Raw genomic sequence first — 17,563 nt, 5'->3', positions numbered from 1 at the left:
AACAAGCTCCGTGTCTTAGCCACTGAGCCACCGCATCCCCTGATCTAGTTGTAGGTATAGTCATATAAATAAATATATATAAATACATATCTATATAATATCAACATAAAGCCATAGACCTGTATTTGAGGGGCAATATACAGATTCTATAAACCGCTTAGAGAGGGCTATAAAAGCATTATGAAGCAGTACATAAGTCTAAATTTTAAAAAATGGCCATAATTCGAGGACTTCCTGGAGTGTCTCCAAACATTCCCTTTGACAGGTAAAAGTCCCTTTGCAAAATGCTTTATGCTCGGTCATAGATATTTGCTCTACTATAGAACCGGTAGTGGAAATTTTGATTAGTTCAGAGAACTGCCAAATACCACCTATGACTGGCCCCAGGAGCGGAGAGGGAATGGAGATTTTGCAATATCCTTCCCCTTGGAATGGAGAAGGAATGGGGATTTTGCAGTATCCTTCCCCCAGGAGAGGGGAAGGAATGGAGATTTTGCAGTATCCTTCCCCCAGGAGAGGGGAAGGAATGGAGATTTTGCAGTATCCTTCCCCCAGGAGAGGGGAAGGAATGGGGATTTTGCAGTATCCTTCCCCCAGGAGAGGGGAAGGAATGGAGATTTTGCAGTATCCTTCCCCCAGGAGAGGGGAAGGAATGGAGATTTTGCAGTATCCTTCCCCCAGGAGAGGGGAAGGAATGGGGATTTTGCAGTATCCTTCCCCCAGGAGAGGGGAAGGAATGGGGATTTTGCAGTATCCTTCCCCCAGGAGAGGGGAAGGAATGGAGATTTTGCAGTATCCTTCCCCCAGGAGAGGGGAAGGAATGGAGATTTTGCAGTATCCTTCTGCCAGGGGTGGGGAGGGAATAGAGATCCTGCAGCATCCTTCCCCTGCCACGCCCACAGAACTGGTAATAAAAAAAATGGATTTTAACCACTGACCATGGCGACAGTGGGAATTTACACAAGTTATTTCCTAAGAATAAAACTGGGCAGAGGCTTCTTTCCAGAGGTTAAATTCAATGAATTTGGTTCATAAAAGGGAGAGCAATTTAAGTAAAGTGTCTGTTCTCTTTCCAACCCTTTCTTTCTCCCCCAATGCCTAGGGCCGGAGAGGGCGGGGTTCTATTTTCGTCTGGGCTTCCGGAAATGGTGGCCGAGAAGGGGACCATTGTTCCTGCGATGGATACACCAACAGCATCTACACCGTCTCTGTCAGCAGCACCACCGAGAATGGGAACAAGCCGTGGTATTTGGAGGAGTGCGCCTCTACCCTGGCTACAACATACAGCAGTGGGGCCTTGTACGAGCGGCAGATTGTAAGTGAACAGGGTAGAACGCTGAAGCAGGACTCGGCTTGGCTTTAGTTAGTTAGTTAGTTATTTAGTTAGTTAGTTAGTGTTCTGTCTGGGTCCCCCCAGACGCCAACACCAACCAAAAAGAGTATCCAGACACACTGGTAAAAAGCAAAGGCAGTTTATATAATTCAAAGCAAACACAGGTAACAAAAACTGTCCTTACAGACAGGAACACTATGAAGCTTCACAGAGGTTTCACGAAGGCCAGGCAATAAAACAGGATTCTTGCTGGCAAAAACAACACTGGAGATAATAAAACCCACGCCTCCCCCAAGTCTTCCAGACTTCTAGGCCACAAGCCAAGATCAGAGATGCTGAGAATCGAAGCAAGGTCACAGGACTCCCAATTGATAACTCTCCACAAGACTGTAAGGGCGGGCCTGCCTTTTCAACCCTGCTGAGGAGAACCACACCCAAACCCAGCTGTTGCCAATTCAGGGATGGAAATACCTTTCTAATTGGCCCCGTCTTTGAGCTGCTCGTCGCTGCCTCATGTCTATTATAGCCTGTGCGTCTTCATCTAATGAATCCAGGCTACTAGCTGGGGAGAGCCCCCCCCCCCGGGGGTCTCAGGCTGCTCTCCCTCCTCCTCTTCCTGACGTTCCTCTCCCCCGTCTGCCTGGTCCTCCCCCTCCTGTTCACTGTCCTCCTCTGGGCATGGATCTGGCAGAGATCCAGCCGGTCCCTGAGGAGCCTCAGGCTGAATCACAACAGTTAGTTAGTTAGTTAGTTAGTTAGTTAGTTAGTTAGTTAATTAGTTAATTAGTTAATTAGTCCAATACACAATGAGGGTTTTAGTGGGTATATATCTATATACACATAGTAAAATACATGACGAAAGCGTTGTAGTCTCCTGCTTGTAATGAATGAAACTTTGCCCTGTTTATGTGACACTACGTGGGCTGTCCAGTAATAGAAGAAGCTTCTGCCTTGGGTAGATCTACAAGCCATTCTAGAAGCAATATGGAGAGGTGTTAAATTGCATAACAGCACTAGTAGCGTTGCCTTGGTTGTGGGAAGCCAAAATTCTGTGACAATATTTTACACAATAATACAGAGTCACCATGCTTCTTAGACTCCATAACTGCTTAAAGATCTTTCTTTCTTTCTTTCTTTCTTTCTTTCTTTCTTTCTTTCTTTCTTTCTTTCTTCTTTCTTTCTTTCTTTCTTTCTTTCTTTCTTTCTTTCTTATACTGTTCAACCCTATATGTGTATATATGCCATATGTGTACATATATATTACACACAGGCACTCAAAAATATACATCATCTACTATATGTGCACACACACACACCTCTGGAAGTATAGCTGATAGGGAGGTACAGTATATAAAATGAGACAGAAGGAGGCGAAACAGATAATATATGCTGCTAAAGCCTCAAAAGAGGAAGAAATTGCCAAATCTGTAAAGAAGGGGGATAAAACCTTCTTCAGATATATTAATGATAAGAAGAAGAAAAACTGCGTCATCACGAAGCTTAGTACCGGGAATAATACATGCATTAATGGGAATAAGGAGATCGCTGACCATTTCAATAGCTACTTCTGTTCAGTTTTCTCAAAAGACACCTTACAAAATAATACTATAGAGGGATATAGCATTGCTTCCAGCTGTACGGATTCAGCTCCAGTGATCTTAGAAGCCAATGTCTTAGAAGAACTTGAACGATTAAAGATAAATAAGGCAATGGGTCCAGATGGCATCCACCCCAGAGTTCTTAAAGAACTCAGATCTGTCATTGCTACCCCCCTGACTGATTTGTTTAACCAATCCTTGTTAACAGGAGAAGTTCCTGAGGATTGGAGAATGGCCAGTGTTGTGCCTATTCACAAGAAGGGCAGTAGAGAAGAAGCTGGTAACTACAGGCCAGTTAGCTTGACATCAGTTGTAGTTAAAATGATGGAGAATCTACTCAAAAAGAGGATAAATCAGCACCTAAAAAACAATAACTTATTAGACCCAAATCAGCATGGCTTTACTGAAGGCAAATCATGTCAGACTAATCTCATTGATTTCTTTGACTATGTCACAAAGGTGTTGGATGAAGGTGGTGCCGTGGATATTGCCTACCTGGACTTCAGCAAAGCCTTTGATACGGTTCCACATAAAGAGCTGATAGATAAATTAGTGAAGATTGGACTTAATCCCTGGATAGTTCAATGGATTTGCAGCTGGCTGAAGCGTAGACATCAGAGAGTTATTGTTAATGGCGAGTATTCTGAGCAGAGTCAGGTTACAAGCGGTGTGCCACAAGGGTCTGTTCTGGGTCCTATTCTTTTTAATATATTTGTGAGTGACATAGGGGAAGGTTTGGTAGGGAAGGTTTGCCTATTTGCCGATGACTCTAAAGTGTGCAATAGGGTTGATATTCCTGGAGGCGTCTGTAATATGGTAAATGATTTAGCTTTACTAGATAAATGGTCTAAGCAATGGAAACTGCAGTTTAATGTTTCCAAATGTAAAATAATACACTTGGGGAAAAGGAATCCTCAATCTGAGTATTGTATTGGCAGTTCAGTGTTGGCAAATACTTCAAAAGAAAAGGATTTAGGGGTAGTGATTTCTGACAGTCTCAAAATGGGTGAACAGTGCAGTCAGGCGGTAGGGAAAGCAAGTAGGATGCTTGGCTGCATAGCTAGAGGTATAACAAGTAGGAAGAGGGAGATTATGATCCCACTATATAGAATGCTGGTGAGACCACATTTGGAATACTGTGTTCAGTTCTGGAGACCTCACCTACAAAAAGATATTGACAAAATTGAACGGGTCCAAAGACGGGCTACAAGAATGGTGGAAGGTCTTAAGCATAAAACGTATCAGGAAAGACTTAATGAACTCAATCTGTATAGTCTGGAGGACAGAAGGAAAAGGGGGGACATGATCGAAACATTTAAATATATTAAAGGGTTGAATAAGGTCCAGGAGGGAAGTGTTTTTAATAGGAAAGTGAACACAAGAACAAGGGGACACAATCTGAAGTTAGTTGGGGGAAAGATCAAAAGCAACATGAGAAAATATTATTTTACTGAAAGTGTAGTAGATCCTTGGAACAAACTTCCAGCAGATGTGGTAGATAAATCCACAGTAACTGAATTTAAACATGCCTGGGATAAACATATATCCATTGTAAGATAAAATACAGAAAATAGTATAAGGGCAGACTAGATGGACCATGAGGTCTTTTTCTGCCGTCAGACTTGTATGTTTCTATGTTTCTTCTAAAATTATACACATTCAATCTCATTTACTGTGATAGGAAAAACACCCAGAGTCCACTTTCTGCCACACATTTAACCATAACCTCTGTACATTAGAACATTACACATGCCTTCAGATGTACTTCCCTATCTTGCACATCATTGTTGGAGCTAGGAAATGTCATGGATTGAGTAAAATGTGGTGGATCTCACTCTTGCTAAGCAAGAGCAAAAAGGCTCTTGCTTAGCAACCAAATTTTGGGCTCAATAGTGGTCATAAGTTTCTTTCCTTCCTTCCTTCCTTCCTTCCTTCCTTCCTTCCTTCCTTCCTTCCTTCCTTCCTTCTTTCTTTCTTTCTTTCTTTCTCAGGTCCAAGTTAGACAGTTCTCCTTGTTGACACATCACAGGGGAAAGGACTATCTCTGATTTTTTTTCCTTCAATTTTTTTTCTCTGTGGAGACCCAGTCCTGGGTCCTCTTCCTTGTTTGGAAGACGTTTGAGCAGCTCAGATTATCTTATTTGCCTCAGTTTAATTAAAAAAAATGGGGGGAGGGGAATGGATGAAAAGACCTATTATTGGAAGCCCAAGAGCCTATCGGTATCTTCTTGATCCTGGCCATTTACGGTTGCACAAAATCTGGGCTACACAATGTGATTTGAATGTTGCTTTCTCCGTTTCCATCTCAGCTGATCATTATATTACATCTCTTCTTAGGTGACCACGGATCTGAAGAAACATTGCACAGATGGCCACACGGGGACTTCTGTTTCTGCACCCATGGTTGCCGGAATCATTGCTCTAGCTTTGGAAGCCAAGTAAGGATCCAATTCACCCACTGGGGTAGATGCTATTTGTTAAAGACCGCCTACTGCCACATGAATCCCAGCGGTTGGTCACATCCCAAAGAGTCGGCCTTCTCCAGGTCCCGTCAACTAGGCAATATTTATTTATTTATTAGATTTGTATGCCGCCCCTCTCCGAAGACTCGGGGGGGCTAACAACGATAAAGAAGACAATGTAAACAAATCTAATATTAAAAATAATCTAAAAAACCCCAATTTAAGAAACCAATCATACAAACAAGTATACCATGTATAAATTCTATAAGCCTAGTGGGAAGGGAAAAATTTCAATTCCCCCATGCCTGACGACAGAGGTGGGTTTTAAGGAGCTTGCGAAAGGCAAGGAGGGTGGGGGCAACTCTGATATCTGGGGGAGCTGGTTCCAGAGGGTCGGGGCCGCCACAGAGAAGGCTCTTCTCCTGGGTCCCGCCAAATGACATTGTTTAGTCGATGGGACCCGGAGAAGGCCAACTCTGTGGGACCTAACCAGTCGCTGGGATTCGTGCGGCAGAAGGCGGTCCCGGAGATATTCTGGTCCGATGCCATGAAGGGCTTTATAGGTCATAACCAACACTTTGAATTGTGACCGGAAATTGATCGGTAACCAATGCAGACTGCGGAGTGTTGGTGTAACATGGGTATGCCTTGGGAAGCCCATGATTGCTCTCGCATTTGGCGGGGCCTAGGGAAAGAGCCTTCTCTGTGGGGGGCCTTCTGGAATCAGCTCCCCCTGGAGATTCGCACTGCCCCCCCCACCCTCCTCACCTTCTGTAAAAGCTTCAAGACCTATTTGTGTGGCCAGACTTGGGGCCATTAGACCCTAGCCCCCTGGCCGACAAATGTAGTATGTTTTGCTGTGTGAATGGGAAGGAATCATTTCAAATCTTATTACATTTTAAAAAAAAGTTTTTTAGTATATTAATTGGATTTTTAGATATGTTTATGGTATATTGTTTTCGACATGTTGTGAGTCCTCGGAGAGGGGCGGAATAAAAATCCAATAAATAAATAAATATTTTATAAGCCTCCCAGAGTCCACTGGAATTGGGCAGCATACAAATTATTATGACCTATAAAGCCCTTCATGGCACTGGACCAGAATATCTCCGGGACCGCCTTCTGCTGCATGAATCCCAGCGACCAGTTAGGTCACACAGAGTTGGCCTTCTCCGGGTCCCATCAACTAAACAATGTTGTTTGGCGGGACCCAGGGGAAGAGCCTTCTCTATGGCGGCCCCGACCCTTTGGAACCAACTCCCCCCAGATATCAGAGTTGCCCCCACCCTCCTAGCCTTTCGTAAGCTCCTTAAAACCCACCTCTGTCGTCAGGCATGGGGGAATTGACACTTTCTCTCCCCCTAGGTTTATGAAATTTATGCATGGTATGCTAGTGTGTATGATTGGTTTCTAAATTGGGGTTTTTTAAATTAACTTAAATATTAGATTTGTTTACATTGTAATATTATTGCTGTGAGCCGCCCCGAGTCTGCGGAGAGGGGCGGCATACAAATCTGATTAATAAAATAAATAAATAAATAAATAAATAAATAATAATAATAATAATAATAATAATAATAATAATAATAATTATTATTATTATTATTATTATTATTATTATTATTATTAATTAGATTTGTATGCCACCCCTCTCCTGTTAAACAATTAAACTAACAAAACAATTCTGGAAATTGAAATCCCCCACATTTGCAAAATAGCAGGCCGAAGAAAGCGGCTTTCCTCCATGTTCCTGCAGGGCTGACATGCACCTTGGGTACCCAAATTAAATATAAGCCGTTCCTTAAAATAAAAACGAGCAAAGCCCCATGAGCTGCTTCTAAAATCTTGAGTCTTTGCATGAGGTTTTGGATGAGGCTGATGATGACACCCTTAGAGATTTGGGGCAATTTTAAATGCTTCTCGGTGTTTTGGTGCATGCCTTTCCCGCTGTGGGACATTAACCAGTCATAATGGAACGTATTGAACTATAACTCAAAACGTTTGTCTACCTGCTGCTCTATTTTCTTGGCTGAGAAACTCATGAAGCAGAGATAAGCTGATGAGGAACCCCTGGAAATCTGGGAGAGGCTGCCTTGTCTCTCTGACTTTCCACAGAAAACGAGTTTCCACGATTAAAATCGGCCGCCTTTGTTTAGCCTCAAACTTTTTCACCTTGTTTTATTTTAAAGAGGGAAAGTGGTGGGGAGAGAATGATCTCCGAGCTATCTCTGCCGGTTGCTTTTAATACTTCCATGCTGTGACTCTGGCTTTCAGTGCTAATGCATTGTTAATTGCTGTGACTCACACTGGCAGAGATGGGTTTGTTTGTTTATTTGTTCGCTTCGTGTTATTATATCGAAGATGGGAATTGTTTTCTTGTGTTGTTGTTATTATTATGACGAAAGAGAATGGAATTGTCTCACGAGCACCTTGGGTTTTAAAGATGGAAATTTTCAAAACTTGATGTGCAGGTAGGATGCACAGGGGACTCCGGAACTGCTTGCAAATAAGATAGGGGACTCGTAAGTCTACAAATTTTGGAGTTATTTAGACCTTTGATGTAAAATGCTCCATTAAATACTCAAATCACAAATATGGTATAACAATACAGTGGTACCTCTACCTAAGAACTACTTAAGAACGTTTCTAGATAAGAATTTTTTTGCCTCTTCTTAAGAACCATTTTCTACTTAAGAACCCGAGCCCGGAAAAATTTCCCAGGAAATTTGAGAGCAGCATGAAGACCCAGCCAGTTTCCTGCCATTCTCCCTGGGTTTCTCTCTCTGGCGCAGTATATGAGAGGTAGCTTCATGCTGGGTGTATGGGAGGCGTGTGCTTCTCCTTGCTGCCTCAGAGTCTCTCTCTTTTTTTAGCTTTAAAGTTTTGGATTTTTTTGATTCCCCTCACCTCACCTTCTTCCTTCAGCAGCAACTGTCCTCCTCCTCTTCTTCCTCCTCCTCCTCCTCCCACTCAAATTCTGAGCTTTTATTTCTTTCCTAATGGGTTTGCACGCGTTATTTGCTTTTACTGTACATTGATTCCTATGGGAAAAATTGCTTCTACTTACAAACTTTTCTACTTAAGAACCTGGTCACGGAACAAAAGTTCTTAATAGAGGTACTACTGTATTACATGTTCAGTGTTTCCCCTTTTTTTGCCAAATATCAACTGATATTTTATTCTTAATTGCTCTGATTATTTAAAACCCCAATATATTTATTTATTTAGTTTATTTAATTCAACTTCTATGCTGCCCAATCCCATAGGATTCAGGGCGGCTTGCAATAACATAAAAATACAAATACTGTACAGTGTTCCCTCGATTTTCGCGGGGGATGTATTCCGAGACCGCCTGCAAAAGTCAAATTTCCGCAAAGTAGAGATGCAGAAGTAAATACACTATTTTTGGCTATGAACAGTAACACAAGCCATCCCTTAACACTTTAAACCCCTAAATTGCAATTTCCCATTCCCTTAGCAACCATTTAGATTATTAGCCGCCCCGAGTCTGCGGAGAGGGGCGGCATACAAATCCAATTAATAATAATAATAATAATAATAATAATAATAATAATAATAATAATAATAATAATTACTCACCAGGGTTATTTATTAAAGTTTATTTAAAAAAATATTTATTAAAGGCAGACAAAAGTTTGGTGATGACATATGACGTCATCGGGCGGGAGAAACCGTGGTATAGGGAAAAAAACATGAAGTATTTTTTAATTAATATTTTTGAAAAACCATGGTATAGACTTTTCGAACCCGCGAAAATCGAGGGAACACTGTACTATAAAAGAGAAGTCAAATATAAAAGTCTAAAACTATAAAAAAACCCGTTAAAACCCATAATTCAACTATCCAATCAACATACATGCATACCATTCAACACAATTTGGCCATGATAGATGTCAATTCAGGGCCCCCAGGCTTGCCAGCAAAGCCAGGTCTTCGCAGCCTTATGGAAGGCCACTTGGGTGGGAGCGGTACGGACGTCCGCGGGGTGGGGGAGTTGGTTCCATAGAGCTGGGGCGGCAACAGAGAAGGCCCTTCCCTGTGGCCTTGCCAACCTGCATTGTTTAGTCGATGGGACCTGGAAGAGGCCAACTCTTTGTGCTCTTATTGGTCTCTGGGAGGTATGCGGCAAGAGACAGTCCCATAAATAGTCTGGTCCTGAGCCACGTAGGGCTTTATAGATAATAACCAACACCTTGAATTGTGGCCAATAGGAAGCCAGTTGCAGCTCGCAGAGCAAAGGTGTTATATGGGTGTACTGAGGCATACCCATGACAGCTCGCATGGTTACATTCTGGACAATTTGCAATCTCTGAACACTCCTCAAGGGTAGCCCCACGTAGAGCGCATTGCAGTAATCAAGACGAGAGGTGATGAGGTGACAATACAAAGCCCTACATGGCATCAGGCCAGAATACCTGCGGGACCGCCTGCTGCCACATGAATCCCAGCAACCGGTCAGGTCCCGCAGAGTCGTCCTTCTCCAGGTCCCTTCAACTAGTCAATGTCATTTGGCGGGGCCGAGGGGAAGAGCCTTCTCTGTGGGGGGCCCGGCCTTCTGGAATCAGCTCCCCCCAGAGATTTTAGATTTACAACTATGTCATCTCCGAACTGATTTAACTGTTGTTCATAAAATCATACATCATGATGTACTCCCTGTCAGTGATTACTTCACCTTTAACAACAACAACACAAGAGCACGTAATAGATACAAACTGAATGTAAATCGCTCCAAACTTGACTGCAGAAAATACGATTTCAGCTATAGAGTGGTCACTGCTTGGAACTCATTACCTGACTCTGTTGTTGCCTCCCCCAACCCCAAAATCTTCAACCTTACATTATCTACAATTGACCTCTCCCCTTTTCTAAGAGGTCTGTAAGGGGCGTGCATAAGTGCACTTTTGTGCCTAATGTCCCTGTCCTATTGTCTTCTATTACTATGAGTCCCGTAGACTAAACAATGTCGTTTGGCGGGACCCAGGAGAAGAGCCTTCTCTGTGGCGGCCCCGACCCTCTGGAACCAGCTCCCCCCAGATATCAGAGTTGCCCCCACCCTCCTTGCCTTTCGCAAGCTCCTTAAAACCCACCTCTGTCATCAGGCATGGGGGAATTGAAATTTTCCCTTCCCCCTAGGCTTATAGAATTTATACATGGTATTCTTGTATGTATGATTGGTTCTTTAAATTGGGGGTTTTTTAGATTATTTTAATATTAGATTTGTTTACATTGTCTTTTTTTATTGTTGTTAGCCGCCCCGAGTCTTCGGAGAGGGGCGGCATACAAATCTAATAGATAGATAGATAGATAGATAGATAGATAGATAGATAGATAGATAGATAGATAGATAGATAGATAAAATGTACTATGATGCTATTCTTGTTTGACAAATAAATAAATAAATTCACACTGCTCCCACCCTCCTCGCCTTCCGTAAGAGTCTTAAGACTCATTTATGCCACCAGTCTTGGGGGCTATTGCATCCTTGCCCCCTGGCCAATGAATGTGGATTGAATGAAACAACTGTTTTTATGGGTTTTGGGATTTTTAAAAAAATAATTAATTGGATTAAGATGTTTCATATTGTTTTATTATATGTTGTAAACCACCCTGAGTCCTGGGAGAGGAGCGGCATAAAAGTCCAATAAATAAATAAATAATAGATGTAGGTGAAAATATATGTATTATTGTCCATAATACAGAGGTGCATATGAGACGTTTTAAAAAATGCCTGCGAGGCAAAAGCATCTTAAGGAAATGCAGTAGCCAAAACTCCTTTCCCCCTCCAGGTGTATTATGTTATTTATTAGTTTGAAAGACTCCGATAGCTGCCCACATTCCAATCACAACCCTGCGTGGCTCATGAAATAATAAAACCAGCCAAGAATTCCAAAGAATCACAATAGAAAGCTATGGCACCCTGGGGCAAAACTCCAGGCTACCATTAGCCAAATGCCTGCGTTGAAAGAGCCAGGTGTTTCAACGTTTTCCAGAAGCAAAGAAGGGCTGGGGGCTTGTCAGATCTCAGGGGGAAGAATGTTCTACAAGGCAGGGCTAGCAATGGAGAAAGTGAGCTCCCTAGATTCCAATAATGGGAGCATTTAGAGATTGTTAAGAGGAAGGGAGGGAGGCAAGTAGGCAGGCAGGGAAGGAAGCAATCAAGGAAGCATGGAAGGATGGAAGGAAGGAAGGAAGGAAGGAAGGAAGGAAGGAGAGAGGAAAGGAGAAGAAAATAACGAAGGAAGGGAGGAGGGAGAAGGAAGGAATGACTAGAGGGGTAATAACAGGGAGGGAGGGAGGACAGGAAAAGAAGGAGGGAGGAAAAACAGAGGGAGGGATAAAGTAATGACAGGAAGGAAGGGAGGGAGGAGGGAGAGGATGAAGGAAAGAAGGTCAGAAAGAAGAGGCAATAACAGAGGGACGGAAGGAGGAAGGGAGGAGGAAGGAAAGACAGAGGAAGGGAGGGAGGAGGGAAGGAAAAACAGAGGAAGGAAGAAGGTAATAATGGAAGGAGGGAGGAGGGAGGGGAGGAAGGAAAAGCAGAGAGTGGGGTAATAACAGAGGGAGAGAGGGAGGGAGGGAAGGCAGGAAGGAAGAAGGGAAGAAGGGAAGGAAGGAAGAAGGGAAGGAAGGAAGCTAGGAAGGAAGGATGAACTTGGAGCATACTCATCATATCCAACCAAGTAGATTTTGACTTTTATGTCCACTTACTCAACACCATCTGACCTCATCATTTATTTTTTGTCACTTTAAAGAGTTTGCTAAAGTCCAAATTAGCCCCCCCCCCCCCCCCCCCCCCCGGTCATGTTTAGGTGTTAGTTGGCCGAAAATGCTCGGTTTTGTAATCCAATGCTTGGCTTATTGTTTGCTTGCTTATTTCATTGATCTGTGGCCTACCTTCCTGTTCATATGCGAAGAGGGATATACTAAAGCAGTGGTCACCAGCTGGTGGTCCACGAGAAAATTTTGGTGGTCCACAGAAAAATGAGTTGCATTTTTTTATAAAATCATATTAGTGGTCCATGGGATTTAAAAGTATACATTTAATGGTCCCTGAGGTCCGAATATTGACAGCTTGAGACTCGGGCGAGGGGAGAGAAAGAAAGAAAAAGAAAGAGGGAGGGAGGGAGAGAGAGAGGGAGAAATGGAGGGAGAGTGAAAGAGGGGGAGAGGGAGGGGAGCGAGAGAAAGAAAAAGAGAGTGGGAGAGAGAGAGAGAAAGTGAGGGAGAGCAAAAGAGAGGAGGGAGCAGGAGGGGAGAGAGAAAAAGAGTAGGAGAGAGAGAAAGGGAGGGAGGGAGAAAGAGAGGGAGGGAGGGAGATAAAGAAAAAGAGAGTGGGAGAGAGAGAACGAAAGGGAGGGAGAGCTAAAGAGAGGGAGGGAGCGGGAGGGGAGAGAGAGAAAGGGAGGGAGAGAGAAAGAGAGGGAGGGGAGGGAGAGAAAGAAAAAGAGAGAGGGAGAGAGAGAATGAAAGGGAGGGAGAGCTAAAGAGAGGGAGAGAGCGGGAGGGGAGAGAGAAAAAGAGTGAGAGAGAGAGAAAGGGAGGGAGAGAGAAAGAGAGGGAGGGGAGGGGGGAGGGAGGGGGAGAGAGAGAGAAACAAAAAGAAAGAGGAAGGGAGAGAGAGAGAGAGAAAGGGAGGGAGAGTGTGAGAGAAAGAGAGAGAGAAATTACAAGTTTGCAACTACCTTCAAGAAGTGATGAATGAACAGATTCTTGAAGTCCTCTCGGTGTTACCCCTGAGCCTATCGTGAACGTGGCTGCAATGTAATGCTCTTTGGTGACCGGTTGCGTGATGCTTCTTTGCCGCAAATCAGCCTTCCTATCGAAGAAAGAATGCAGCATTTTCTATGTGCTTCCTCTGGCAGTGGGGCAGCCAAAGCTTTTACGCGCATCTCTTTCTACCGACTTCTCTACAAATAGAAAACTAGCCTGTCGGGTTGTGCTTTTGTCAGATTTCTTTTCTTTAAAAAAGGGGGGGGGGGAAAACAAAGCCCCACTAGAGTGTTTTTTATATAAGAGGGAGATTTAGGATGGGAGAATGCCCTCTACCTGTGATGAAGGCTGCTCTGTTGTCTCCGGACTGTTTTTATTCCTCTGTAATCAGGACTCCAGCCTAGCTGCAGGAAAGTTGTTTCTCAGCTCACTGACCAGGAGCTTTTAGATGGCTCTGGGCTGAAATTGAATAATATTTCTGCCTCGGTGCTTCTCTTGGGCTGGAATCCTTTGCAGATCTAGAATCTGCAAGGCATGATGTGAATGCTACCTGGATAGGATAGGATAGGATAGGATAGAGCAGAGCAGAACAGAACAGAACAGAACAGAACAGAATAGAATAGAACAGAATAGAATAGAATATTCTTTATTGGCCAAGTGTGACTGGACACACGAGGAATTTGTCTTTGGTGCAGATGCTCTGTGTACATAAAAGAATAGAATAGAATAGAACAGAACAGAACAGAATAGAATAGAATATTCTTTATTGGCCAAGTGTGACTGGACACACGAGGAATTTGTCTTTGGTGCAGATGCTCTGTGTACATAAAAGAATAGAATAGAACAGAACAGAATAGAACAGAACAGAATAGAATAGAATATTCTTTATTGGCCAAGTGTGACTGGACACACGAGGAATTTGTCTTTGGTGCAGATGCTCTGTGTACATAAAAGAATAGAATAGAATAGAACAGAACAGAACAGAATAGAATAGAATAGAATATTCTTTATTGGCCAAGTGTGACTGGACACACGAGGAATTTGTCTTTGGTGCAGATGCTCTGTGTACATAAAAGAATAGAATAGAACAGAATAGAATAGAACAGAATATTCTTTATTGGCCACGTGTGATTGGACACACGAGGAATTGGTCTTTGGTGCAGATGCTCTGTGTACATAAAAGAATAGAATAGAATAGAACAGAATAGAATAGAATAGAATATTCTTTATTGGCCAAGTGTGACTGGACACACGAGGAATTGGTCTTTGGTGCAGATGCTGTGTGTACATAAAAGAAAAAGAGACATCATGTGGTACAACACTTAATGATTGTCATAGGGGTCAAATAAGCAATGAAGAAACAATCGATATTAATAAAAATCTTAAGGGTACAAGCAACAAGTTACAATCATAAGTGGGAGGAGATGGTGATAGGAATGATGAGAAAAAACTAGTAGTAATAGTAGTGCAGACTTAGTGAATAGTTTGACAGTGTTGAGGGAATTATTTGTTTAGCAGAGTGATGGTCTTAAGTACAAAACGTATCAGGAAAGACTTCATGAACTCCATCTGTATAGTCTGGAGGACAGAAGGAAAAGGGGGGACATGATCGAAACATTTAAATATGTTAAAGGGTTAAATAAAGTTCAGGAGGGAAGTGTTTTTAATAGGAAAGTGAACACAAGAACAAGGGGACACAATCTGAAGTTAGTTGGGGGAAAGATCAAAAGCAACATGAGAAAATATTATTTTACTGAAAGAGTAGTAGATCCTTGGAACAAACTTCCAGCAGACGTGGTTGGTAAATCCACAGTAACTGAATTTAAACATGCCTGGGATAAACATATATCCATTGTAAGTTAAAATACAGGAAATAGTATAAGGGCAGACTAGATGGACCATGAGGTCTTTTTCTGCCGTCAGTCTTCTATGTTTCTATGTTTCTATGGCGTTTGGTAAAAAATTGTTCTTGTGTCTAGTTGTCTTGGTGTGCAGTGCTCTTTAGCGACATTTTGAGGTTAGGAGTTGAAACAATTTGTGTCCAGGATGCGAGGGGGTCAGTCAATATTTTTACGGCCCTCTTTTTGACTCATGCAATATACAGGTCCTCAATGAAAGGCAGGTTGGCAGCAATTGTTTTTTCTGCAGTTCTAATTATCCTCTGAAGTCTGTGTCGGTCTTGGTGGGTTGGAGATATATATATATATTTCTCTGTCTTTCCTTGTGTGTTTTTAGCCCTTTGCTGACCTGGCGAGATGTGCAGCACCTGATTGTGAAAACATCCCGACCGGTTCATCTGTTGGCTCCTGACTGGAAAACAAATGGAGCTGGACGGCGAGGTGAGATTTCTGGGTTGGACAGAATTTGGTTTCCTTCAGAAAAAAGGAAAGGCGAACGTTCATTCTACAATTGAAAAGGAATCTGTAGGAATTCTCCATGTTTAGGGGATAAGGGGAAAGCTTAGGGGAGCCAAAATAACATGAGCTTGGGTGGTGCAGTGGTTAGAGTACGGTACTGCAGGCTACTTATTCTGCTGGCTGCCTGCAATTTGGCAGTTCGAATCTCACCAGACTCAAGGTTGACTCACCTTTCCATCCTTCAGAGGTGACGAAAATGAAGACCCAAATTGTTGGGAGAAATAGGATGACTCTGTAAACCGCTTAGAGAGGGCACTGTAAAGTGGTATATGTCTTACTTGCCCTCCCCTCCCTCTCTCCCTCTCTCCCTCCCTCCCTCCCTCCCATCCTTCCTTCCTTCCTGCCTGCCTGCCTGCCTGCCTGCCTGCCTTCTTTCCTTGTGGTTGGAATGCAGTATTGCAGGCTAATTTTGCTGACTGCCATCAGTTCTGTCCTCAATCCTGACCAGCTGAAAAAATTGACTCAGCCTTCCCTCCTTCCGAGGTCGATAAAATGAGGAGCCAGATTGTTGGAGGCAAGATGCTGACTTTGTAAATCACTTAGAGAGGGCTTTAAAGCACTGTGAAGCGGTATATAGGTCTAAGCGCCATTGCTATTGCTATCTTCCAATCCTTGAAGGGTTGCCACAGGAAAGAGGGAGTTGATTTATTCCCCATAACATGTGCTAGCAGGATGAGAAGCAACGAGGAGGAAGCTCCTCAGAGAGGAGATCCAACCTGGAACTAAGGAGGAATTTCCTGACAGTCACTATGAAGTCCTCACTGTGTTTTAACACAACCAAATCTCACAGGTGAATTCTGGAAAAATATCCAAGGAAAGAAGGCTACCTTTATCGCCTGAAGAGAAAGGTGGTCTATAAATCTTCAGAAATGATAAATGATAACGCAGTAGTTTATTTGAAGAGAGGAGGCATAGAAAGCAGAAAACACATAGCTGTGTGTTTCTCAAAGAAATCGCAGGAGACCAGGAAAGGAAATGAAGTTGAAAAACAATTCACACAACACAGGGCCGTATTCTTAGGCCATAAAAGAAAACATGGAAAGGACCAACGGAATCCCACTGTTATTTCCAAAGCTCCTAATAGCCCTCCAAGAGTGTGTGTATATGTGGTGGTGTGGGGGGGGGGGGGCTGTTTGGGCTTCCCTGAGGCCAGGAACATACAAGGATATTTTTTTTTTGTCTTTAGGCAAAAAGACCTCCCAGCCAGCTATTTTCAGCACAGCTGCCCTGATCCAATTCTCCCCTCCTGCGACAGACTTATTAAACTACATTTTGGGGGGGGGGGGGGCTGGGGGTGGTTGCAGAAGGGAATTCTAACCACATAGCGCATAATGGTGACTCACTGGGGAGGGGCGGGCATGATCTCTTTTTGGTTTGCTTTGACGGATGGGTGGGTTGCTTTTTTCCGCCGAAGAAAGAAAGCAAAAAAGAGAATTTTTTAAAAAATGGTCCTTATTAATTTTCCAACATTAAAAAACACAAATACAAAATACAAATACAAAAAAAACCCCCACCCTTAGACAAAGAAAAACACATAAAAGTAAAAAATAATAAGATAAAAATCAAATTGAACAAATACAGAATACGTACAAATATAAATATTAAGAACACCATACCATATATTTTATTTTAGTATTTCTTGTCTATCTATCTATTTATCCATTACCGTGTTTCCCCGAAAATAAGACACTGTCTTATATTAATTTTTGCTCCAAAAGTTGTGCTATGTCTTATTTTTGGGGGGTGCCTTATATTTTTCAAATAAGACAAATTCACAGGCAGAAAAACTGACACCCCCAAAGAAAGTGTACTGTACGGTACACTGATTATGGTACGGTACCTGTCAGTATGGCACCCACACACACAAACGACGGCACTTATATGGTACAACAGTATACTCCTGCTATTGCAGCTTCCGGCCACCAGAGGAACTACAGTCTACGCACTGTAGTGGAGACTGTAATGGCGGTGAGACAGCAGCAGACTGTGTCTGCTGTACTGGACGGTACAAAGCGATGGAAG

The 17,563-nt window shown here is 42.9% G+C and overlaps 1 protein-coding gene across 1 annotated transcript in view; it reads left to right on the top strand.

Moving 5' to 3' along the window:
• PCSK6 (proprotein convertase subtilisin/kexin type 6) overlaps positions 1-17,563 on the top strand; it is a 175,997-nt gene that overhangs the window by 85,903 nt on the left and 72,531 nt on the right. The window contains exons 8-10 of the mRNA XM_070763474.1: positions 1,103-1,315; positions 5,269-5,369; positions 15,360-15,463. Of these exons, the coding sequence (XP_070619575.1) occupies positions 1,103-1,315; positions 5,269-5,369; positions 15,360-15,463 (418 nt within the window). The remainder of the gene's footprint in view (positions 1-1,102; positions 1,316-5,268; positions 5,370-15,359; positions 15,464-17,563) is intronic.

Source organism: Erythrolamprus reginae, chromosome 10 (genome assembly GCF_031021105.1).
Source record: "Erythrolamprus reginae isolate rEryReg1 chromosome 10, rEryReg1.hap1, whole genome shotgun sequence".
Lineage (NCBI taxonomy): Eukaryota > Metazoa > Chordata > Lepidosauria > Squamata > Dipsadidae > Erythrolamprus > Erythrolamprus reginae.
This window is presented reverse-complemented; position numbering and strand designations above follow the sequence as displayed.